Source organism: Oncorhynchus masou, chromosome 18 (genome assembly GCF_036934945.1).
Source record: "Oncorhynchus masou masou isolate Uvic2021 chromosome 18, UVic_Omas_1.1, whole genome shotgun sequence".
NCBI classification, from domain to species: Eukaryota; Metazoa; Chordata; class Actinopteri; order Salmoniformes; family Salmonidae; genus Oncorhynchus; species Oncorhynchus masou.
Genome location: NC_088229.1, coordinates 60,532,742 through 60,557,441, shown reverse-complemented (window position 1 = coordinate 60,557,441; position 24,700 = coordinate 60,532,742). Strand labels below are relative to the sequence as shown.

Sequence of the window (24,700 nt, the reverse complement as noted above, 5' to 3'; positions counted from 1 at the left end):
AGCGCCCTTAATCACTGCCCCACCCGGGAGGCCATAATAAAATATATTTTGATTTGTTTAACACTTTTTTGGTTACTACATGATTCCATATGTGTTGTTTCATAGTTTTGATGTCTTCACTATTATTCTACAATGTAGAAAATAGTAAAAAATAAAGAAAAGCCCTGGAATGAGTAGGCGTGTCCAAACTTTTGACTGGTACTGTATGTGTGTCTGTGTTTCTGTGCGCACATATGAATATGCGCATGTATGTGTGGTTTACCTATAACCAGGATGTTGTTGAGCTGCTCTACTCCGTCTATCTTGGAGAGCAGCTGGTTGACCACCGTGTCGTGGACACCTGTGCTGCCTGCCATGCTGCCACGTTGCTTACAGATGGCGTCGATCTCGTCAAAGATGATGATGTGCAGCCCACTGTTGGCGCCCAGCTGTGGAAGGAGAGAGATATGGGTGAATGAAGCAGGAGGAAGGATGCTGTGGTCACACAGGCAATGCAGTGCTAACTTAGGAGAGTATGTAGACTGTCTACCACTCGCAGCCATGGCTGTTCTGGGCTAAATTCTCCTTGGTGCGACAAGAGTGAAATCTAAAACCTTTCAAAGCCTCCTCATCCTCCCTCTGCTCTGCCATGGAGGGACAAAGTCCGCACAAACAGAGAAAGAGAGAGTTTGTTTTAGGGAGAGACCGAGAGAGACCGGGAGAGACCGAGAGAGAGAAAAAGAGAGCGAGGTGAGAGAGACTGAAAGCAAGAGATAGAGAGAGCGGGGTGGGGGGTTATCTGTCCATCTCTGGCCCTGTCAGTCTCCAGACGTAGCATTTAAAGCAGGTGTGGAGCTGGGCTTATTGTGGGCTAGGTGAGAGAGGGGGACAGAGAGGGGGGCAGAGATAACCCAGCAACTCATTAGGTGGCGAGGAGTGAGGCCGTCACTGTCACACCGGCGTCACCATGGGGGCTCAATACACAACTGTCCCCCAGTATGGAGAAACCCACAGACTTTTCCACCGTTATTATTACTAATATGCCTCTTTAAAGGGCAAATCAATCTTCTGCAGGAGAAATTAGCTTCTCCGTGAGGATTTGTGTGATGCTTATCTGTGTTTCGTGGAGTAGGCTGCATATTGGCCTCAGGATAAGGAATCCATTTAGTATGACATCTATTTGATTGACTTGTTATTAGGTATGTTGTGCTTGATAACCACATGAGTAATTGCAGTGAAGGTACTGGGTGGATTTAATGACATTACACAATTGATTTACTGGTGTGTGTGTGTATACGCATCATACTGAGTTTTTATCTATGTCACATAGTGTTTATGATTTTTTATCCCTCCCACCCTCTTCTGCTCGTCCTCTGCGTCGGCGAACAGCTTCCTGATGTTTGCCTCGGACTCTCCCACGTACTTATTGAGGATCTCAGGGCCGTTGACCACCTTGGGCTCGCGGGCGTTCAGCATCTTCCCAATCTGCCTGGCCATCAGAGTCTTACCACAGCCAGGAGGCCCGAATAACAGGATGCCCTTCACGTGCTTACAGCCTGACAGGGAGGGACACAGACAAAACGTTAAAAGAAACACATCAGACTTGGTGTGAATGGTTTGTGTGAGTCACAATCGTATCAGAGTCGGTGTGAATGGTTTGTGTGTGTCACAATCATATCAGAGTCGGTGTGAATGGTTTGTGTGTGTCACAATCGTATCAGAGTCGGTGTGAATGGTTTGTGTGTGTCACAATCGTATCAGAGTCGGTGTGAATGGTTTGTGTGTGTCACTTGGTGTGAATGGTTTGTGTGTGTCGTATCAGAGTCGGTGTGAATGGTTTGTGTGTGTGTCACAGATCGTATCAGAGTCGGTGTGAATGGTTTGTGTGTGTCACAATCGTATCAGTCGGTGGTATCAGAGTCGGTGTGAATGGAAAGTCCTTAGTCGGTGTGAATGGTTTGTGGGGTCCTTAGGCCTCTTTAGCACTCTATGCTCCCATTGGCTGTTTCTCCAATGCACTGTGTTTGAGGTGACTTTTGCCTTAAAGTCATTGTCCGATCTCATCCCTGATTCATATGTCACATCCAGATATGAAACATTCCCAAGGTATTTGAAGTTCACAAGTTCAATTTGTGAGAATGAGCAGGACAAAACTGATGAATGGGCTAGATTTACTGTATTTACTGCTATGATTCACTACAAGTTGACTCTGTGGTGTGTTTCTTATAAAGATCAAGTCTTGTGATTAGACCCAACCAATTTGGAGCAGTTTTGGGTCTAGACTGAAACCCAGACTGCATTGGTCCTAGTAGCTTTTTGCACCTGTTTGGTGACATTTGCTCCCGACTCATCGAGGGGCCAGAGATAGACATCGCCCCTGTCATTTATACGTGCTGAAGGGAGACAGACAGGGGTAGTGAGGAGGGGCTCCAGGTAAACCATTATAGTGTGTGTGTGTGTGTGTGTGTGTGTGTGTGTGTGTGTGTGTGTGTGTGTGTGTGTGTGTGTGTGTGTGTGTGTGATCCCTTGCTGTCTTCCTGACTTTTGTGGGAGTGTGAGGAGACATGGAGAGAGTGAGAGCCCCACCACACACACACCTCCCCCCTATGATCATCTCGCTCAGCACCTGCGCTCCCTGACACTCCCCAATTACACCCTCACCTTTAGACTCTCCTCTATCAGGGCTCGCCATCTCATTAGACCAGCCAGCTGGCCACAGCCAGGGGCCAACTCCTGCACCCCATAGCACCCAGCCGCCCTGCTTAAGGTCATCTCTCGCACTCACACTGGACGCCACGAGGCTAGGACTGGGGCTCTCTCTCTCTGTGTGTGTGTGTGTGTGTGTGTGTGTGTGTGTGTGTGTGTGTGTGTGTGTGTGTGTGTGTGTGTGTGTGTATGACGCAGAAGAGCACCTGACTTGCTTTCACTATGAACCATTCTTTAGTGATGGGAATCAGCATCGTAATCTGAGACATGTCAAACAACTATTTACCAGTGCATGCAAGGATTATTCCGTGGGGGATGGATGCCTGCGTCATATCTGACGGACGACTGACGAATGAGAGCAGCATCTCGAGAGGTCACTACATTGTCTGTCCAATAATGGACGCCCCCTTGGCCTAACCGAGTGAGTGAGACAATTCATTTTTCAAATAACTAGTTTACCGGTAGTCTAGTGTTCAGTAGTGTTGTCAAACAAAGAGAAAAGTCAAACTACATTGTCAGTCCAATAATAGTATTCCCATTCGGTCCACTTGTTTGAGACTTTGTCACAATGTGGAGTAGTATTGGTCTGAAAACCAATGCCATCAGAACACAGAGAGTCTTATTCATATCATGGTGTTTCATCCAGAGACCGATTGTGTGATTTGGTTTGGCAGGCTGTCCTGTCCCCCCCCCCCCCTCCCCTCACAGTGGCTAATGGTTCAGTCTGTCTGACGTTAGGCTGGAACACAGGCTCACTGGGACCTTGAAAAGTGGTTAGCGGGGGGATGCGGTGAGAGAAAAATACACAGAGAGCTATAAAAAGTACAAGTAAGAGAGCGAGAAACTGAGTGTGCAAGAGAACAGGCATGTGTGAAAATAAGACTGAATACAATGGATTGAGTGAAAGTCAAGAAAGAGAAACTGCTGTTGAGAAAGAAAGATCTGGAGGACGAGAAAGACCAACAGAGACAGAGAGGAGCTCACCCATCTGCTCCACGATGTCTGGAGGAAAGACTCGAGAGGCGAAGGCCCTACGGAAGATATCAGAGAACTCCTTGTCCAGGCCACCGATGCCCATGCGCTCAAAGTTCCAGTCTGGGTTGATGATGGACTGACGAGACTCTCTGGTCTTCGCTTTCCCTTGATTTTCAGAAAGGCAAACACACAAAAAGGGTTAAATACTTTGTTAACCTCAGGTTCTCATCTATTTAACGTTTGACATTGTCTTCTTTATTAGTGTTTTGTATGTGTGTAAACCTAGCACCAGTGGCAGCTCATAGATGGGGAATGGTGCAAAGCTTTTAATGTATTAACTAAATAGTCCATCAAAGACATAAGGAAGAACATGTACTCTACATGCCACTGAATGAATGACACTTTCCTCTCTAGGAAACTTTCGCCATCTCAATTTCATCACTCAAAACAACTGAAAGCAAGGAGAGGATAGCCAAACATAAAATGTGGACAGGGTGCCCTCTTGGGGTCGTATTGGGTTACAACAAGCACATGCCACAAACTGATAAAGTCAGTCAGGGTGGTTTAGTGAGGCCGAGTGTCACTTAGCTTAGCCATGTAAACACATCCACTTTGGTTCATTATGGAAATATCAAGCCTAATTTGTTTACATCTTAATATCCCGGGTCTATTACGCTATTGAGCGGACCAACTTGTCAGATATACACAACCCTGATTTAGAAATACCGTAACGGAGTGAGACTAAATACATTTGCTGTAGTTACTTAATAAAAGACAGCGTTTTCCACATGAGAGCAAGCCGAGGATGACACTTACCAATGAGGGTAAGAGAGGAGCTCTCTGCCTTCTCGAAAACCACCTGGCTGTTGCCCAGCAACAAGCCAATGTCAATCTGTAAAGACCACGGAGATAGAAGACAGGAGTGAGATGGTGGACAGAGAATTCCACACGTTTTCTATGAGAATTTACTTTACTAACTAGCTAGCACCTTCGGTGTGGCTTACATTACCACGTTGTGTACACAATAACTACTGTATAGCTAGTGTAACTATAATAAACTCAGGAAAAAAAGAAACAGCCTTTTTCAGGACTCTGTCTTTCAAAGATAATTGGTAAAAATTCAAATAACTTCACAGATCTTCACTGTAAAGGGTTTAAACACTGTTTCCCATGCTTGTTCAATGAACCATAATCAGTTAATGAACATGCACCTGTGGAAAGGTCGTTAAGACACTAACAGCTTACAGATGGTAGGCAGTTAAGGTCACAGTTATGAAAACTTAGGACAATAAAGAGGCCTTTCTACTGACTCTGAAAAACACCAAAAGAAAGATGCCCAGTGTCCCTGCTCATCTGCGTGAACGTGCCTTAGGCATGCTGCAAGGAGGCATGAGGACTGAAGATGTGGCCAGGGCAATAAATTGCAATGTCTGTATTGTGAGACGTCTAAAGACAGTGCTACAGGGAGACAGAACGGACAGCTGATCATCCTCACAGTGGCAGACCACGTGTAACACCTGCACAGGATCGGTACATCCGAACATCACACCTGTGGGACAGGTACAGAATGACAACAACTGCCTGAGTTACACCAGGAACGCACAATCCCTGCATCTGTGCTCACAGACTGTCTGAAATAGGCTGAGAGAGGCTGGACTGAGGGCTTGTAGGCCTGTTGTAAGGAGGTCCTCACCAGACATCACCGGCAACAACCCACCGTCGCTGGACCAGACAGGACTGACAAAAAGTGCTCTTCACTGACAAGTCGCGGTTTTGTCTCACCAGGGGTGATGGTCGGATTCACGTTTATCGTCGAAGGAATGAGCGTTACACTGAGGCCTGTACTCTGGAGTGGGATCCGTCATGGTCTGGGGCGGTGTGTCACAGCATCATCGGACTGAGCTTGTTGTCATTGCAGGCAATCTAAACGCTTTGCATTACAGGGAAGACATCCTCCTCCTTCATGTGGTACCCATCCTGCAGGCTCATCCTGACATGACCCTCCAGCATGACAATACTGCATGTTCTGTGCGTGATTTCCTGCATGACAGGAATGTCAGTGTTCTGCCATGGCCAGCAAAGAGCCCAGATCTCAATCCCATTGAGCACGTCTGGGACCTGTTGGATCGGAGGGTGAGGGCTAGGGCCATTCCCCCCAGAAATGTTTGGGACCTTGCAGGTGCCTTGGTAGAAGAGTGGGGTAACATCTCACAGCAGGAACTGGCAAATCTGGTGCAGTCCATGAGGAGATGCACTGCATCACTTAATGCAGCTGGTGGCCACACCAGATACTGACTGTTACCTTTGATTTTGACCCCCCCCGCCCTCTTTGTTCAGGGACCATTATTCAATTTCTGTTAGTCACATGACTGTGGAATGTCTGTTGTTGAATCTTGTTATGTTCATACAAATATTTACACGTTTAGCTTGCTGAAAATAAATGCAATTGACAGTGAGAGGACGTTTCTTTTTTTGCTGAGTTTCTAAGTAGTTATGATTAGTTATAGTGTATGAATAGTCCTATGGAATGTAACATGGAATGGTGCTAATCTGATAATAAAGGTCATGAGAGGGTTGATGCTGGAGGTACATGTACATTGTGCTTCTTCCCAGAGCCTGCATTTCCCTTGAGGATGCTGGGGTCCATGGCCTCGATGTCCTTTATCAGCAGGCCAAATAGCTTCTCGCAGAAACTAAACACCAGCTATATAGACAGAGAGAAACAGGATGAAAAGTGGACAATATGTCATAAGAATGTAAAGCATAACAGCATGTGAACAAATACAAACCGTAGCAAATTGTCACAACGTAAGTACACCATTCTCAAAGGTTCTTGCACGCCGTCAATGAGTATTTGGATAATCTAATCGATGGGGATAAACAGGATTTGTTAAGGATCGCCTTGCATCAGACGATGGAAGTTGACTATTACATGTGATACATTATGCTCCAGAATGAAATGATTCCCCTGACATCTTACCATTAGATGCAGAAAAAGCCTTTGATAGGTTCGAATGAGAGTACCTACAGATCGCACTAGGTCATCTGGGCTTGTGTGCTAAATATATAAATCTGATTTTGTACGCCAACTCTTGCACAATGGTGATGACCGGCACTAACTGCTCCTCCTTCTGTCCCCATCTCTAGAGCTTCTATCCCCATCTCTAGAGCTTCTGTCCCCATCTCTAGAGCTTCTGTCCCCATCTCTTCGGTGCTTCTCATTCTCTCACTTCAGCCTCTTGCCCGAGCCGTACGGCAACCCAATGCCATAGAACCAATTATCATTAATGGCTCTTCCCATTGTATCTCGCTGTACGCAGATGATGTCCTCTTGTTTTAAACAACATTTTTATTGAGTACATTTAGTAGCTTCTCGGGATAGAAAATTAACTGGCTAAAGTCTGGACTGTTGTCCCTCAACAATTCTAATGACTCTGTAATAGCTGGTATACCTTATGTTGAAGACCTTAGATATCTGGGCATTGACATTTACAAGAGTCTGGAAGTGATTGTGACAAAGACATATACTTCCTTTCTAAACAAGTTTGAATGTGATTTAAAGAGACGACTCAGTCCTCATTAGCTTCCCAGTCTTGCGTTTCTGTAATTAAAATGAATGCGTTGATCCTTATGAACTTGATTATCTCTATGATTCTGCTGTGTCTACTATCAGGATACTAGGACAGGCTTCATAGTGCAATCTTAGACTAGCAAAATACAAATAATCAAAAATGATTGACTTTACAAAGACCCAAGCCTGTTGAATGGGTGGGGTGTTCCGGATGTTACATTTTATCACTGGGCTTTTGTATCACGAGCAATTCCAATATAGATAGATCCTAGTAGTGACACAGATTGGCGGTCAAATGAGGAGAAACTTGTTCTTTACGCGGTTTGTTCGTTAACCCCTTGAAACAAGCTAGATTTCATTATGGCCCAATCGTTTCTAATGTTCTGTCTATGCAGACATTAGTAATGAGAGACACACTCATGTAGTTGGTTGTATTCCAAATGGAGTAAAAACATTTTATTCACACTTAGAGATCTATTTGACTCTCAAGGACTAGGTGCTTTTTCAGATGAACAACAGATGTTTAATTTATCTTTATTGTGTGTGTGTATTTTACCACCTTTTTTGAGCTTGTCTCATCGCTGCAACTTCCCAACGGGCTTGGGAGGCGAAGGTCGAGTCATGTGTCCGCCAAAACATGACCGGCCAAACCGCGCTTAACACCCACCCGCTTAACCCGGAAGCCAGCCGCACCAATGTGTCGGAGGAAACACCGTTCAACTGCCAACCGAGGTCAGCCTGCAGGCACCCGGCCCGCCACAAGGAGTCGCTAGAGAGCGATGAGCCAAATAGAACTTCTCCGGCTAAACCTTCAATTAAGAGCAAATTCTTATTTACAAAGACGGCCTACCCCGGCCAAACCCTCCCCTAACCCGGACGACGCTGGGCCAATTGTGAGCCGCCGTATAGGACTCCCAATCACGGCCGGTTGTGACACAGCCTGGGATCAAACCCAGGTCTGTAGTGACGCCTCTAGCACTGTGATGCAGTAGCTTAGGCCGCTGTGCCACTCGGGATGCCCTTTGTTTTCCAGTTACGTGCTACCGTAAAGGCTTATGGTGTTCGCTGGATTTCACATTTATGTAAACATCCATTTACTGACTGGATGTATGTCAAATCTAAAACCAAAGGCATTGTATCTGTTATTTATTTGAAAATTGTTTATGGTACAAACAAACCCTTGAAGATGAATGAAACCATGGAATAACGAGTTTTGAGTTCTAGAGGAAGACATTGGAGTGGGAAACTGTGTGGAGTACATAAGTAGAGCATCTCGGAACCTTAACCTCCAAACAATTCACTTAAACTTCATTCATAGAACTTATGCTAATCCACACAAAATACACTGCTCAAAAAAATAAAGGGAACACTAAAATAACACATCCTAGATCTGAATGAATGAAATATTCTTATTAAATACTTTTTTCTTTACATAGTTGAATGTGCTGACAACAAAATCACACAAAAATTATCAATGGAAATCAAATTTATCAACCCATTGAGGTCTGGATTTGGAGACACACTCAAAATTAAAGTGGAAAACCACACTACAGGCTGATCCAACTTTGATGTAATGTCCTTAATTAAAACAAGTCAAAATGAGGCTTGGTAGTGTGTGTGGCCTCCACGTGCCTGTATGACCTCCCTACAACGCCTGGGCATGCTCCTGAGGAGGTGGCGGATGATCTCCTGAGGGATCTCCTCCCAGACCTGGACTAAAGCATCCGCCAACTCCTGGACAGTCTGTGGTGCAATGTGGCCTTAGTGGATGGAGCGAGACATGATGTCCCAGATGTGCTCAATTGGATTCAGGTCTGGGGAACGGGCGGGCCAGTCCATAGCATCAATGCCTTCCTCTTGCAGGAACTGCTGACACATTCCAGCCACATGAGGTCTAGCATTGTCTTGCATTCGGAGGAACCCAGGGCCAACCGCACCAGCATATGATCTCACAAGGGGTCTGAGGATCTCATCTCGGTACCTAATGGCAGTCAGGCTACCTCTGGCGAGCACATGGAGGGCTGTGCGGCCCCCCAAAGAAATGCCACCCCACACCATGACTGACCCACCGCCAAACCGGTCATGCTGGAGGATGTTGCAGGCAGCAGAACGTTCTCCACGGCGTCTCCAGACTGTCACATATGCTCAGTGTGAACCTGCTTTCATCTGTGAAGAGCACAGGGCGCCAGTGGCGAATTTGCCAATCTTGATGTTCTCTGGCAAATGAAAAACGTCCTGCACGGTGTTGGGCTGTAAGCACAACCCCCACCTGTGGACGTCGGGCCCTTATACCACCCTCATGGGTCTGTTTCTGGCCGTTTGAGCAGACACATGCACATTTGTGGCCTGCTGGAGGTCATTTTGCAGGGCTATGGCAGTGCTCCTCCATATCTCCTGATGTACTGGCCTGTCTCCTGGTAGCGCCTCCATGCTCTGGACACTACACTGACAGACACAGCAAACCTTGTTGCCACAGCTCGCATTGATGTGCCATCTTGGATGAGCTGCAATACCTGAGCCACTTGTGTGGGTTGTAGACTCCGTCTCATGCTACCACTAGAGTGAAAGCACCGCCAGCATTCAAAAGTGACCAAAACATCAGCTAGGAAGCATAGGAACTGAGAAGTGGTCTGTGGTCCCCACCTGCAGAACCACTCCTTTATTGGGGGTGTCTTGCTAATTGCCTATAATTTCCACCTGTTGTCTATTCCATTTGCACAACAGCATGTGACACTTATTGTCAATCAGTGTTGCTTCCTAAGTGGACAGTTTGATTGCACAGAAGTGTGATTGACTTGGAGTTACATTGTGTTGTTTAAGTTTTCCCTTTATTTTTTTGAGCAGTGTATATCAAATGTCTTTAGTACCCTCCCCTTTCGGTACCTTCTGATCACAGCCACTGCTTTATTTATGCATGTAATGTGCAATTGTCCTCGGGTTTATTGTTTTGGGAAAAAGATCACTATATGTCTATCTAAAATACTTGGGAGAAAGTGTAAGATCTCCCTGCTCTCCTGTTGTGTTGCTGTTGAATGACAGCACATCAGGATCAATGTCTTTAGATCACAAAAGGGTGTGGCTAGCAGGCCTAACGACTGCAACAACAACGCTTGTTTTAAGATGGAAGCTCCAATGGGTGTTCTCATTGTTAGATATTGTTATTTAGGAATTGTCCACTGCTCGTTCTCAAGGTGACAGTGAAAGAATTATTAATGTGGTCAAACGCAGCTGAAAGTGTAAGATCTCTTGCTATGAGAAGTTAACTCAAAAGAACCACGGGTGGAATGGTGTGGGTTCTATTTTGGGTTTATTTTCTAATTCATCTTGTTTTTTTGTTTTACCTGCTTTGGTGGACTCAATTAGCATAGCATTTATTGTTGCTTGGTAAGTGCATGTACTATGAATGTATCTTGTGGTATTGATAAGCATGTAATGATTGTCATGTGATATGGACATGCGCTGACAAGGTATTTATCATTTGTCCAATGCTGTTTATTCTGCCAATTGATTGAATACAGAATAATAACAAAAACATATTTTAAACATATATACAAAATGTAAGTACACAACAAAAACGTTTGGGCAATTAAATTATTTGACGAGATGTGCGCTCTATGCTACCCCTCAACCTAAAGCCAAGAGTACGACAAAGTTACCCCTTGACAATGATCTACAGTCAGTTTTGCCACTTTGCAATGATTAAGGATTTGGGGTAAGCTGATCCTAGATCTGTTTGTACGGGCAACTTCTACCCAGAGCTTCAAGACCAACAAAGTCCTCGAGCAGGTAGTGTGTGTAACCCCAACCTGTCATCCTAGCCTTCCCCATCCATCTGTAGGCTACAGTTCCAGTACCTGCTGGCCTACACTGAAGGCCTGGCTGTTGAAGTGCTGGATGAACTCTGCAGCCATCTTGTCTGAGTCGTATGGGCTGCTGTCCACGCTCTTCTTCTGCAGGAAGTCAATCTCCACTATCATAGTGCCCACACACTGCTTGGACTTGTCAAAGTTGTAGCTGGTCACTACATGGACACACAGCGGAGAAAGGACACACACAGTGAGATGGCAAAAGAGTAGTTGCCCAATTACTTTTCACCTCGTTTCTCAGTTTTGATTTTCACGTACAACGTCAACTGTCTGGTTGGTGTTATATTACAGTACCTTGCTCGTTAGTGCTATTCACTTTGTAGAATATTGAATGAACAACCTCATCAAGGACAAACAACTAATTATTACCATTTGTTAGAGTGTACTGTTCACGTTACAGTGAGTTGAAATGGGCCTCTGTCGTTCAGGGCTTCACATCTGAGAGAGCACACTGCAACACGGGGCTGAAAGTGACTAAGGGAACCAGCTATTCACAGTGCTCCGTCCACACCTGTTCACACCCAGCTTGTGTTGCCGTACCGACGTTATGCAAATGAGCCATGTAGCGGATCTATTCCAGGCCAGGGTGTCTTTACATATCAACACTTTGCTAATTTAAGGGCTCATATTTTGATTTGCCTAGGCAGAGCTCGTCTGGTCCCAAACCGCATGTGCTGTAGCCAACTGTTGTTGCCATGCCTACATGTTTGGCTTGACAAAGAACGAACACAGAGAGGAGTTGGCTGTAGCACTAAAACAGATTTGGACTATGAGGCTAAGGCAGAGCTACAGGACTTAGGCCTATTACAATAGGCATTGTCGCTACAGATAAAATCTGATAGTAGGTCTATAATGGCTTTGGTCACTACATGATTCCATATGTGTTATTTCAAAGTTTTGATACCTTCAATATTATTCTACAATGTAGAAAATAGTCAAAATAAAATATAACCTTGGAATGAGTAGGTGTGTCCTAACTTGACTGTTGATGTATATACACTACCATTCAAAAGTTTAGACACCTACTCATTCAAGGCTTTCATTATTTTTACTATTTTATAATAGTGAAGACATCAACACTATGAAATGACAAATATGGAATCATGTAGTAAGCAAAAGTGTTGAACAAATCAAAATAAATGGTATATTTGTGATTCTTCAAATAGCCACCCTTTGCCTTGATGACTGCTTTGTACATTATTTCTCTGACATAGTAGAAACATCTATAACCATTAGAGTGAAATATGATTAGGTTGCAGGGTTTTTGCTAGAGAAGGATGCTGGGTTGTTATTGTTGAGACTGAGTGGTTATTGTGGCTATGGACCAGAGCTAACCATCAATAGGAGAGCAATAATACAATGGCAATGGTAATCAATTGTCTTAAAGAGCTGCTTGAAGCCGAAAGTACCTTCCTGCACTCGCACACAATCACCTCACAGTTCATCATGTTTTACTCTTACCTTCCACATCCTGACCAATGGAGATGCCTGCCCATTTTCTCTGAAAAACAAGTCATTTATCCTAATCAGTGTACAGTTCACACATTTCCTTTATATAAACTATTTATGGCAGGGTTGGGCAAACTATTTGGCTCGAGAGCCACAATGTGATTTTGAAATTCAACAGAGGGCCCACAGATTTTGTCTTAAAGATATGTTTGTCAATATCATTTTGCAGGCCAGAAAAAGGGAAGTTATTTGAAAATATATAGGTCCATTATAATTTAAAAGGAGTGGCCTGGAGTGTTGTTTTTTTTGCCCAAAATAAATCACCCCCCACCCTGATTTATTGCATCCAGTTTCTCAGCAACAAGGTATAAACAGGCCCAGGTAAAATACATTCTTGCATATGTGGACGACAGTACATCTCCAACGTAACAACACTAATAAATAGGGTGTTCTGACAAAAACAGTGGTGTAACGTTCCTCTCAAGCATGGTCTTATTTTACAACCCATTTCATCTTTCAAGAAGAACATCAGTCAACAGGTTTTTGACTGATCGTGAACTGATGTGCCACCTACTTTACATGACTTAGGCCTAAGCTCTTGGCTGATGTATGGAGCATTACTTTACATGACTTAGGCCTAAGCTCTTGGCTGATGTATGGAGCATTACTTTACATGACTTAGGCCTAGGCTCTTGGCTGATGTATGGAGCATTACTTTACATGACTTAGGCCTAAGCGCTTGGCTGATGTATGGAGCATTACTTTACATGACTTAGGCCTAGGCTCTTGGCTGATGTATGGAGCATTACTTTACATGACTTAGGCCTAAGCGCTTGGCTGATGTATGGAGCACTACTTTACATGACTTAGGCCTAGGCTCTTGGCTGATGTATGGAGCATTACTTTATCAAATCAAATCTAATTTTATTGGTCACATACACATGGTTAGCAAATGTTAATGTGAGTGTAGTGAAATGCTTTACATAACTTAGGCCTAAGCTCTTGGCTGATGTACGGAGCATTACTTCACATGACTTAGGCCTAAGCTCTTGGCTGATGTATGGCACATTAGGCCATTGACAAATGTCCAGTGAAGAGTTATGGTGTAGTGCTTCGCTACACCTTCAAATGTTTCTTACGTTTACACTCCAATCTAGTTGTAAAATAAGACCGGGGTGAGGATGTTACCGTAGTACCTGTGTGCTGCTGTGGCTGCAGCGTTTAAAGATGGAGAAAGAGCAGGCAGTCAGGCAAGGTCAAAGGTCAAAAGCAGTGACATACATGATAGAAAGACAACAGACCGGGAGAGGAGGAACACACAGACAGGCCATAGAAGTCAGACAGCTAGAGCACAGTACAGCCCCAGCTGAAGTAAGACACTCAGATGGCGTCAGTTACATCCACAAATTGTTCCGGATCTGCACTTGTAGAAACCCACTTCATCCTCATTGATTAAATAATGGATTTATTTATAAACACCCTAAAGATGTGGGTTAGACCTTTAGTTTGTTTACTGTTACAATACATTTTACACAAGACATTCAAGCAAGGATAGGCTTAAACACAGTGTGTAGCCTATTTCTGAAGGCCATGATGGTGGCTCCTACCTGGGGAAGACTGAAGGCGATGGTTCCTGGGACCACACTCTGGTGGGTCTTCACTGTGAACACAAACTTGTGGGTCGGCGTGGTTCTCACCGTCACGTGACTGCGTAGAGGAGAAGAATATCATACAAAGTACAAGAATATGCATGTTTACATGGATAACAAGCATTCTATTGAGAGAGAGAGAGAGAGAGAGATTGTTCCCTGTTCCATGTTGTTCTGAGTGTTAAAGACAAATACTACCGTTCAAAAGTTTTATATATACTACCGTCCCAATTTTTTTACATTTATTTTATTTTGCCCCCTTTTTCGTAGTTTCTATCTTGTCTCATCGCTACAACTCCCGCACGGGCTTGGGAGAGACGAAGGTCGAAAATCATGCGTCCTCCGAAACACAACCCAACCAAGCCGCACTGCTTCTTAATAACACAGCGCGCATCCAACCCGGAAGCCAGCCGCACCAATGTGTCGGAGGAAACACCGTGCACCTGTCGGCCTTGGTTAGCGCACACTGCGCCCGGCCCGCCACAGGAGTCGCTGGTGCGCGATGAGACAAGGATATCCCTACCAGCCAAACCCGGACAACGCTAGTCCAATTGTGCATCGCCCCACGGACCTCCCGGCTGCTTCGGGGCCTGGGCGCAAACCCAGAGTCTCTGGTGGCACAGCTAGCGCTGCGATGCAGTGCCCTAGACCACTGCGCCGCCTGGGAGGCCCTACCGTCCACATAAAACCTTTGAATGGTAGTGCACATATTTAGCTTGGCTATAATACAGTATTTAAGCCTAACAGTTCATCAGAACCCTGGAGTGAACTAGAGCTTGGAATTGCCAGGGACCTCACAATACCATATGTATAGTGATTGGACACAGAGATTTTTATTTCAATTTCAAGTTTCAAACACATTGCTGACTATACGTCTGCTGCAGAGAGACAAGGGAAAAAAAGTTTTTGATCAGTCAGGGAAAGTAAAATGCTGAAAACAGAATGGGTTATTTCTTTAACCAGGTGAGAAGGTTTGTTGAGTCCCACGCCTGCCCCAGAGGGACATGTGCAGGCCAGAGATGAGAAAAGAGCGAGACAATTTAGCGCCATGATAGAAAAGGAAATCAGAGCAATCATAGTGTGATGGCCCTGAGGCTTTTTTTGGCATCGTGCCTAGAGAGCTGAGCCCCAGTGATGCACTGTGACCTGCCACTAACCACACACTGATTTAACAGAGGCACCTCAGGGCTGGGAATCAAAACACACACACACACACACACACTCACACCTTACTGTTCAAACTGTGACTCCTTCTCACTCACGACTGCGCAGTTGGTCAGTGACAGTTCATCTGTTGGACATCGCCCAGCTTGCAGAGTCTGGAAAGGAGAAGGAAAAGAACCTCAATAACCTTTACAAAAGGGACACATGACCCAATGACAGATATGTATATGCTGTAATGAGAAGACCTGTTCCCTTGGCTGTGAATCCTTACAAGATCACAGCAACTGTACTGATGTAAATGGGTCTTTCTCTAAGGAATGGGGCCAATGTGTGACATTGGGATCAACATTTCAAAATGTTTGAAACAAAAAATAATTCATGCAGTTCCACATGTGTACTAAAAGGAATAAAAGTGAATATATTCAAATTGGCCCATAACCTATACAACAACATATGCCTAAGACTATACATCCTTTGAGCAGGGTTCATAGACACATTGACAAGTCAAATTCAAGGACTTTCAGGGGCTTTTTCAAGGACCTCAATGTTATACAATTGTATAATGTATATCATTCTACATATAGGGCCTAATATAGAACCCTCCCTCCTCCCAAAAATGCATGCAAAAAGTTTGGTTTTTTTATAAGAAAAAAAGTAGGCCATTATCACTAAGAATAAAGCATTATTTAGGCCGACCTGTGTGGTCGACGCAGGCACACATAATAAATAAATTAATAGCGATTGAACTCACCTCACTATCGCTGTTTTTATCCTGAGAAAGTTACCAAAAACCAGGTTACTTTTTTAATGGGAGGATTTGTATGGAAAGGCAAGTTGAAGCCAACATCAGATGTTGGCATCCCCATAATAACAACACGTGGTTTTACCGCAACAGAGTAGCGCAACACCCTTCAATTGAAGCCGTGGGAAACAAACGAAAGTGGCCACAAATGTAATTATAAAGGGAGCAGGAGAACTTATAAACTGGCTACAATAATTACAATAACTTTTCATGCACCAAATTGAGGAAATGTCTGGTTTTCAAGCTAGGCTATTCCAATACTCCAAATTCAAGTTGAAGTAGGCTACTTCAAACCCCTTGTATTGTTTAAAACTGCAGGTCTAACATTGAAAACAAAATGTATTTGTCATGTTATTTCATTACCAGATCATATTGTGATTAAACCCACTGAGCTATGTAATTTGTTGTCATTATATCCAGAATAATGAATAGGAATAGCGCCGGATGTTGCGCACTGTCATTCAGGGCAAGTGGGGCAAGTGTTTTGTATGTTATTTTGGCATTCATTTGTGTCACATATCAGTTTGCAAACAATTTTAAAAAACGAAAACATTTGCCTTAAGTTAATAACGCCGCATACAAACTAAGAAAAGCAGCTCCAAATGCGGGTGTTTTAGCCTAGTTCAGTGCTTTCTGTGGTGGAGGGGCAGTTAGCGAAAATACAGAGTAAACTAGATTGTCTCAGAGTTGTCACTAATGGGGACACTAGGTCACAGGCGAATCTACAGGGAGAGCTAGGCAGTTCAAATCCCCTTGGGTGCTGCCATAGATTTACATTAGAAGTGCCCTTCCAATAAGGTCATGGGACAAATCACGTTATATCACCTGTAGCTTTGACTGGACTGATCATGTCAACATAACACGTTCACAATCTTTGCTAGCAAGCTAGACAAGCAGTCATCTTCATGAATCAAGTAAAATAAATCTACAGGCAAATAATTTTCAATCCTTGTCATATGACGAGAAATGATAGATAAAGCATATCGGTGCTCATCGGCCATTGGACATAAACATTACACAACAAGTCGGCAATCGCAAATTCAACAATGAGTGGTTTGGAAGGAGTCAACTGCAAGTGTCACAAAGCTATCACTATTTTGTTTCCCCTACCTGCTATTTGGTGGAGAGGGTGTGTGGTCCAAGTCTGGGTTTAAGGATTTAAAACATCTGGCAGGGTCTCTTTTACAAGCTTAAACGGATAAGCATTCACACAACACACTACGGGGAAGAATAGGTTGAATACATTGCCCCTGCTGTCAATCCAGCATGACTTCTGCCGCGTTCAAAACAACTGGGAATTCGGGGAAAAAACAGTTTGGACTGGAAAAATATGTTTTGAACGGTCATCCAGCTCGCAATTCCAAGTCGGGAACTCTGGCCTCTTTCTAGAGCTCCAACCTGAAGATCATTGACGTCTTGAAAGCACCATAAATCCAGAGACTGACAGACTTTAATGACAAAGTTTGATGAAAGTTCGCCCATAAGAAGGACCGCCTCGCCACTTTCAAGTGAGACCATGTCTTGTATACTGCTGCATAAATGATGTAATATGACAGGGAGATATGTATACTGTAGCTAAAAAATTAAAAATGTATGTTGTGTAGTAAGCTGTTAGTAGCCCATGTGTCTCACCTTAAGAATTTGGTCCCTCTCCCCCTCATAACTTAGCCTACTGTTCTGATTTGGTGGTGCACATGTAGCCTCTAGCCTGTTTTAGAGAAATATTATCATTGAATATTGTAAGCATTGTCTGCTTATATGCCCATGTTATTTATCCTACGGTTCTGACTTGGTGTACTGGGAGAATGGTGTACTGGGAGAATACTGTAACAAAGGCCCGTGTTCTGAATTCTGTCTCTGTACATTTCAAATGTGCTGAATCGGCTACTCGCTCATTATGTCATAGTTTGTACATCTCAATTGTTTCAATGCTTATATTATAGGTTAATCTCATCAGTACACTACATGACTAAAAAGTATGGACACCTGCTTGTCAAACACCTCATTCCAAAATCATGGGCATTAATATGGAGTTGGTCTCCCCTTTGCTGCTGTAACAGCCTCCACTCTTCTGGGAAGGCTTTCTACTAGATTTTGGAACATTGCTGCAGGGACTTGCTTCCATTTAGCAACAAGAGCATTAGTGATGTTGGGCACTGATGTTCGGCAACTATGCCTGGCTCGCAGTTGGCGTTCCAATTCATCCCAAAGGTGTTCAATGGGGTCGAGGTTAGGGCTCTGTGTAGGCCAGTCAAGTTCTTCCACACCGATCTCGACAAACCATTTCTGTATAGACCTCGCTCTGTGCACAGGTGCATTGTCATGCTGAAACAGGAAACGGGCTTCCCCAAACTGTTGCCACAAAGTCGGAAGCACAGTATCATCTAGAATGTCATTGTATGCTATAGCGTTAAGATATCCATTCACTGGAACTAAGGTGCCTAGACCGAACCATGGCAAACTGCCCCAGACCATTATTCCTCCTCCACCAAAATGTACAGTTGGCACTATGAAGTTGGCACTATGCGGCTGAGCTTTCGTTGCTCCTAGATGTTTCCACTTCACAATAACAGTACTTACAGTAGACCGGGGCAGCTCTAGCAGGAGAGAAATTTGACGAATTGACTTGTTGGAAAGGTGGCATCCTATGACAGTTCCACATTGAAAGTCAATGAGCTCTTCAGTAAAGTCATTCTACTGCCAATATTTGTCTATGGAGATTGCATGCCTGTGTGTTCAATGTTATACACCTGTGAGCAATGGGTGTGGCTGAAATAACCAAATCCACTCATTTTCAACTGTTCTGCCTGCGGCTATGGAACACTGACCTGTTCACCGGACGTGCTACCTGTCCCAGACCTGCTGTTTTCAACTCTCTAGAGACAGCAGGAGCGGTAGAGATACTCTTTATGATCGGCTATGAAAAGCCAACTGACATTTACTCCTGAGGTGCTGACTTGCTGCACCCTCGACAACTACTGTGATGATTATTATTTGACCATGCTGGTCATTTATGAATATTTGAACATCTTGGACATGTTCTGTTATAATCTCCACCCGGCACAGCCAGAAGAGGACTGGTCACTCCTCAGAGCCTGGTTCCTCTCTAGATTTCTTCCTAGGTTTTGGCCTTTCTAGGGAGTTTTTCCTAGCCACCGCGCTTCTACACCTGCGTTGCTGGCTGTTTGGGGTTTTAGGCTGGGTTTCTGTACAGCACTTTGAGATATCAGCTGATGTAAGAAGGGCTATATAAATATATTTGATTTGAAAGGGTGTCCACATACACTATATATACAAAAGTATCTTATTCATTATTTTAGGCAATGTTGGAATGATTTAATTGTTTTGCTTACTTTGTATATTATAATTAGCTTGTGTGTTTTCCTTCACGAGGAGAGGATATTATATAATGTTATTGGGTCTGTAACCATGCTTCCTGTTCAAATATTTGTTTTCAACAAAAGAGCTCAGGAATAGACCCATGTATTTCCAGTTAATATTGCGAGGGTTGTTTTGTTTGCGCAATGCTCCATCTTTGTCAGTATATTCTCTATAAAAGTGGATCCCCGTGATTGTATTTTCCTTCCTTTTTAGACCACATAGGCCATATAAAATAACACAAAGCTGTGTAGTGGATTTGCTGGCATGCAACAAAAAATGGTGGTCGACTTCACTCCACTAAGACAAACATGCTAAAATCGCCACAATTGTGCACAGTCGACTTCCAAGGCACAAAAACATACAAAAGTATGAACTCATTACCTGTATGCTTTCTCTGTTAAACTGATGAGACCCTGCTGTAAATCAAGCAGACAACAGATGATCAACATCAATTCACTAGGGATATCGAGGCACAACGGTCTTTACCGGTGTAATGAATGAGACAGCAAAATACTCTGGACATTCCACTCAAACACCTTTTTTCCCTCAGGACCTGGGCTGTTGTTGAATCGCGTGCACTATCACAACAGCTGTTCGTCACTTGACTGTCATTTAGAAAATTCCTTCCTGGATCAGACGATGTGTGAAAATATCATGGCTCAAATAATCAGCTGGACACCAAATACACATCCAACAAGTATTGTGTATAATTATTTTAGAACCATGTTAATTACAGTATCGATTTAGATTTTAAGTATCAAGGTAAGGTGACTCCTTCAGTAAGAAGCATTTGATTTGATGATATTCATTAGGTAATATATAGAAAACCTTGCATAATCTGACAATCTCTTAGGGGGGGGGAAAACTATTGGAACCAAGACTTTAAAATAACTGATATTGGTATAAAAATGGAGGGAAATTACGGTTAATGAAAATATATGCTCAATTCAGTATAAACTAATATATTGAATGTCAATTTGTAAGTCGCTCTGGATAAGAGCGTCTGCTAAATGACTTAAATGTAAATGTAAATGTATTATACAAGAGTCTTTAGTGTAAAACCAAATATGCCTTCTGGGAACGCTATAAAGCCCAAAAGTTACGGGCAGAGTTAGAAAGTTGGCTGTCTTTTAATTAAAAATGTACTTTTAATCCGCCTGTCTGCATATTTCTAGACATGGCACATGAGGGTGCAGTGAGATACCGGATGGGTTGGATGATACGTTTCTTGTCAATCGACTTGGAAAAAAAACTAATACTTAACTGGAAATCAACCAATCCTCCATCGTTAACACAATGGAAAGGTCAAATGTTTTATTAACCAAATGTTGAACGTGTGTGGATGATAGACAGAAACAAAATGGTGCCGTTTGAATCTGTGTCGGAGAGTGATACAGACGCTGGAGATGGGGGGGGGGGGTGAGCAGGTGGGTCTTGGCAGATCGTTGATGTTTGTGTTGTCGTCTGCATGCTGTCATTTGTATGTTCTGTACTGTTTGAAAAAATGATCATCGCACAAAAAAAAAAAAAAAAAGAAGCATTCGATTTTGCAGTGCATACATTATTTGGAATTTGTATTCCCATAAAGTGTTTTCACCCTGTTACATAAGGAGACAGGAAATGTTACACTGCATTTCTGAGATCTCTATACAAAAAGAAATGTCTGACCGCTAGATCCACGATTCTTACAGGGTTCAAGTTCAATGTCTAATTTACCTGATTAATGCTTAATATATGATATGACAACTTATACAGCCATAAATAAAGGACAGCAAAGTAATGTTTTATGTCACACCAATTTGGACAAGTCCGTCAAGACACCAACCATGATAAAGGGTTAAACATTAATTTTTTTAAACCGTCTCGTGAATTTTATTGAATCTAGATATGATTTCCCCCTTATATCATAATGTAACGACATGAAAAACATAGGCAGATTATTAAAAATGACTTAACAGCTGTAACAAGTTGTCCAGTGTAGAAAATCCTTACTGATACCTTAGTTTATAGAAAAACCCAAATGTTATCACATGGCCATGGCCTTTTAATGAGCATAGCTATTTGAATGGATTGTACTGCTAACAAGCTGCTCTAATTCAGAATATCCTCAACATTGTAATTTGAGGAGCCTACTACGCAAACATACTACACACACGTCTACATGTGGGAAACAGGTTCACTGCCTTGCATTCCTGTGTAGATTGTCAACCGATGCACCTTTGCCAGACGGCTTGTTTTCAAATACACTGCTCAAAAAAATAAAGGGAACACTTAAACAACACAATGTAACTCCAAGTCAATCACGCTTCTGTGAAACCAAACTGTCCACTTAGGAAGCAACACTGATTGACAATAAATTTCACATGCTGTTGTGCAAATGGAATAGACAACAGGTGGAAATTATAGGCAATTAGCAAGACACCCCCAATAAAGGAGTGGTTCTGCAGGTGGAGACCACAGACCACTTCTCAGTTCCTATGCTTCCTGGCTGATGTTTTGATCACTTTTGAATGCTGGCGGTGCTTTCACTCTAGTGGTAGCATGAGACGGAGTCTACAACCCATACAAGTGGCTCAGGTAGTGCAGCTCATCCAGGATGGCACATCAATGCGAGCTTTGGCAAGAAGGTTTGCTGTGTCTGTCAGCGTAGTGTCCAGAGCATGGAGGCGCTACCAGGAAACAGGACAGTACATCAGGAGATGTGGAGGAGGCCAACAACCCAGCAGCAGGACCGCTACCTCCGCCTTTGTGCAAGGAGGAGCAGGAGGAGCACTGCCAGAGCCCTGCAAAATTACCTCCAGCAGGCCACAAATGTGCATGTGTCTGCTCAAACGGTCAGAAACAGACTCCATGAGGGTGGTATGAGGGCCCGACGTCCACAGATGGGGGTTGTGCTTACAGCCCAACACCGTGCAGGACGTTTGGCATTTGCCAGAGAACACCAAGATTGGCAAATTCGCCACTGGCGCCCTGTGCTCTTCACAGATGAAAGCAGGTTCACACTGAGCACATGTGACAGACGTGACAGTCTGGAGATGCCGTGGAGAACGTTCTGCTGCCTGCAACATCCTCCAGCATGACCGGTTTGTCGGTGGGTCAGTCATGGTGTGGGGTGGCATTTCTTTGGGGGGCCACACCGCACACCTCCATGTGCTCGCCAGAGGTAGCCTGACTGCCATTAGGTACCGAGATGAGATCCTCAGACCCCTTGTGAGAAGATAAGCTGGTGCGGTTGGCCCTGGGTTCCTCCTAATGCAAGACAATGCTAGACCTCATGTGGCTGGAGTGTCAGCAGTTCCTGCAAGAGGAAGGCATTGATGCTATGGACTGGCCCGCCCGTTCCCCAGACCTGAATCCAATTTAGCACATCTGGGACATCATGTCTTGCTTCATCCACCAACGCCACGTTGCACCACAGACTGTCCAGGAGTTGGCGGATGCTTTAGTCCAGGTCTGGGAGGAGATCCCTCAGGAGACCATCCGCCACCTCATCAGGAGCATGCCCAGGAGTTGTAGGGAGGTCATACAGGCACGTGGAGGCCACACACACTACTGCACCTAAATTTGACTTGTTTTAAGTACATTACATCAAAGTTGGATCAGCTTGCAGTGTGGTTTTCCACTTTAATTTTGAGTGTGACTCCAAATCCAGACCTCCATGGGTTGATAAATTTGATTTCCATTGATAATTGTTGTGTGATTTTGTTGTCAGCACATTCAACTATGTAAAGAAAAGTATTTAATAAGAATATTTCATTCATTCAGATCGAGGATGTGTTATTTTAGTGTTCCCTTTATTTTTTTGAGCAGTGTAGTTTTAGTGGTTCAATTTAGTCTATTAGCACAGGCTGTCAATGGGCTTGTCACTCCACTCCAAGCTAATTTGATAGGACGGAAAAGCTCTTCCTGCTATAGGCTATCCAGGCTATCCATTCATACTTATCCCCAGGAGAGGGAGGGAAGCATTTCACAAGGTGGCTGTCCAGACTGGATTGATCGAATTGGAGGGATTTGTAGACTGTTCTTGAAAATATTGGTAAACAGCTTAACAGAAGAAAATCATAAAATATTAAATATTGAAGGTAGACTCAGCGATATGACATAGATGCAGAAAGTAAACAGCATAGTGGGTCAATTTCCACAACATCTAAGAGAGTTGAAGCCCGAGGCGCAACTTCTCCTCGGTTTTGGTCCTGTGGCAGGTAACAGGTACAAGCAATACGCTGTGCATATTTCACAACTGTTTTCTTGAGCTCAAACTATAGGATAGGATAGGCCTAAATCAGATTTAGAGCATGAGAATCTAATAGCCCACAATAAAGACTTCCCTTCCTCCCAAATAACACACCACTTCTACTTTTCCAAACAGTAATTAAAGAGCCTAAAAGGGGAAGCCTCGCTATAAATAGTGATTCCCTACTTACTGTTGAAAAGGGGGTCCATTGGTTGTAATATAATAACACACACGACAAAGAGGGCTGCTTTGCTGTCCTAATGATCCGGATTGTTCACAGCAGGGAAACGTGTGAAACAGTAGAAACGGAGGTGGAAATTGTGGTGAATTATCTATCAGGTCTAAGAGACACTTCAGGCCAATTTGCAAAAAGAAAACTCTTCTTAACAATGATTAAGATGTGAGGAATTCAAATTAAATGGTAAAAAGCCACTCATGGACCACCCAAACCAAGCCCATGGTATAATTTAATTTGTTTGACAAATTGTATAAAGCCTGGACTTGGAATATGATTTATGCATACAATATAATGTATTCTCAGTGAATTTCAGGAATTTTATTCCCTGTTCAAAGAAATTAGCTATTGAAATTGCTTGGATTTTCCCAATAAATTAAGTGAAAGTACCAAGTGTTGCCCACTAGATGCCGCTGGTCCTGCTACTGCCACAACCTTTTATCCATTTTGCTGTTCCCTAGTGTTTACCAAATGTATCACAACAATTTCTTTGCAACTTTGGTCAGAAAACCAATAGCTTTCGCTCATGATGAAAATACATGGTGTGGTCGTCATCACAATTCTATCCAGTCTTCCATGAAAGCAAAGAAGTTTGTCCTTCTCTTAGCAACCTAATTCTTCAACCCAACTCTCCTTGAATAGTCCAACAAGAGGCAGCTCTCAGGGGGCTATCCCTATGGTGCAATTCT

The 24,700-nt window shown here is 43.5% G+C and overlaps 1 protein-coding gene across 4 annotated transcripts in view; it reads right to left on the bottom strand.

Moving 5' to 3' along the window:
- The window catches only part of LOC135505031 (vesicle-fusing ATPase), a 47,007-nt gene that overhangs the window by 14,723 nt on the left and 7,584 nt on the right, over positions 1-24,700 (bottom strand). For 3 of the 4 annotated variants that reach the window (XR_010450201.1, XM_064924046.1, XM_064924048.1), the window contains exons 2-10: positions 15,429-15,514; positions 14,154-14,253; positions 12,559-12,598; positions 11,086-11,252; positions 6,257-6,364; positions 4,477-4,552; positions 3,670-3,825; positions 1,336-1,535; positions 263-428 (exon numbers count right to left, since the gene is read on the bottom strand). Coding sequence is in view for 3 of the 4 variants with exons in the window: in XM_064924046.1 (XP_064780118.1) it covers positions 263-428; positions 1,336-1,535; positions 3,670-3,825; positions 4,477-4,552; positions 6,257-6,364; positions 11,086-11,252; positions 12,559-12,598; positions 14,154-14,253; positions 15,429-15,514 (1,099 nt within the window). In the remaining variant the exon portion in view is untranslated. Of the gene's footprint in view, positions 1-262; positions 429-1,335; positions 1,536-3,669; positions 3,826-4,476; positions 4,553-6,256; positions 6,365-11,085; positions 11,253-12,558; positions 12,599-14,153; positions 14,254-15,423; positions 15,515-24,700 lie in introns of all 4 variants that reach the window. The other variant, XM_064924047.1, reaches the window with a different exon arrangement.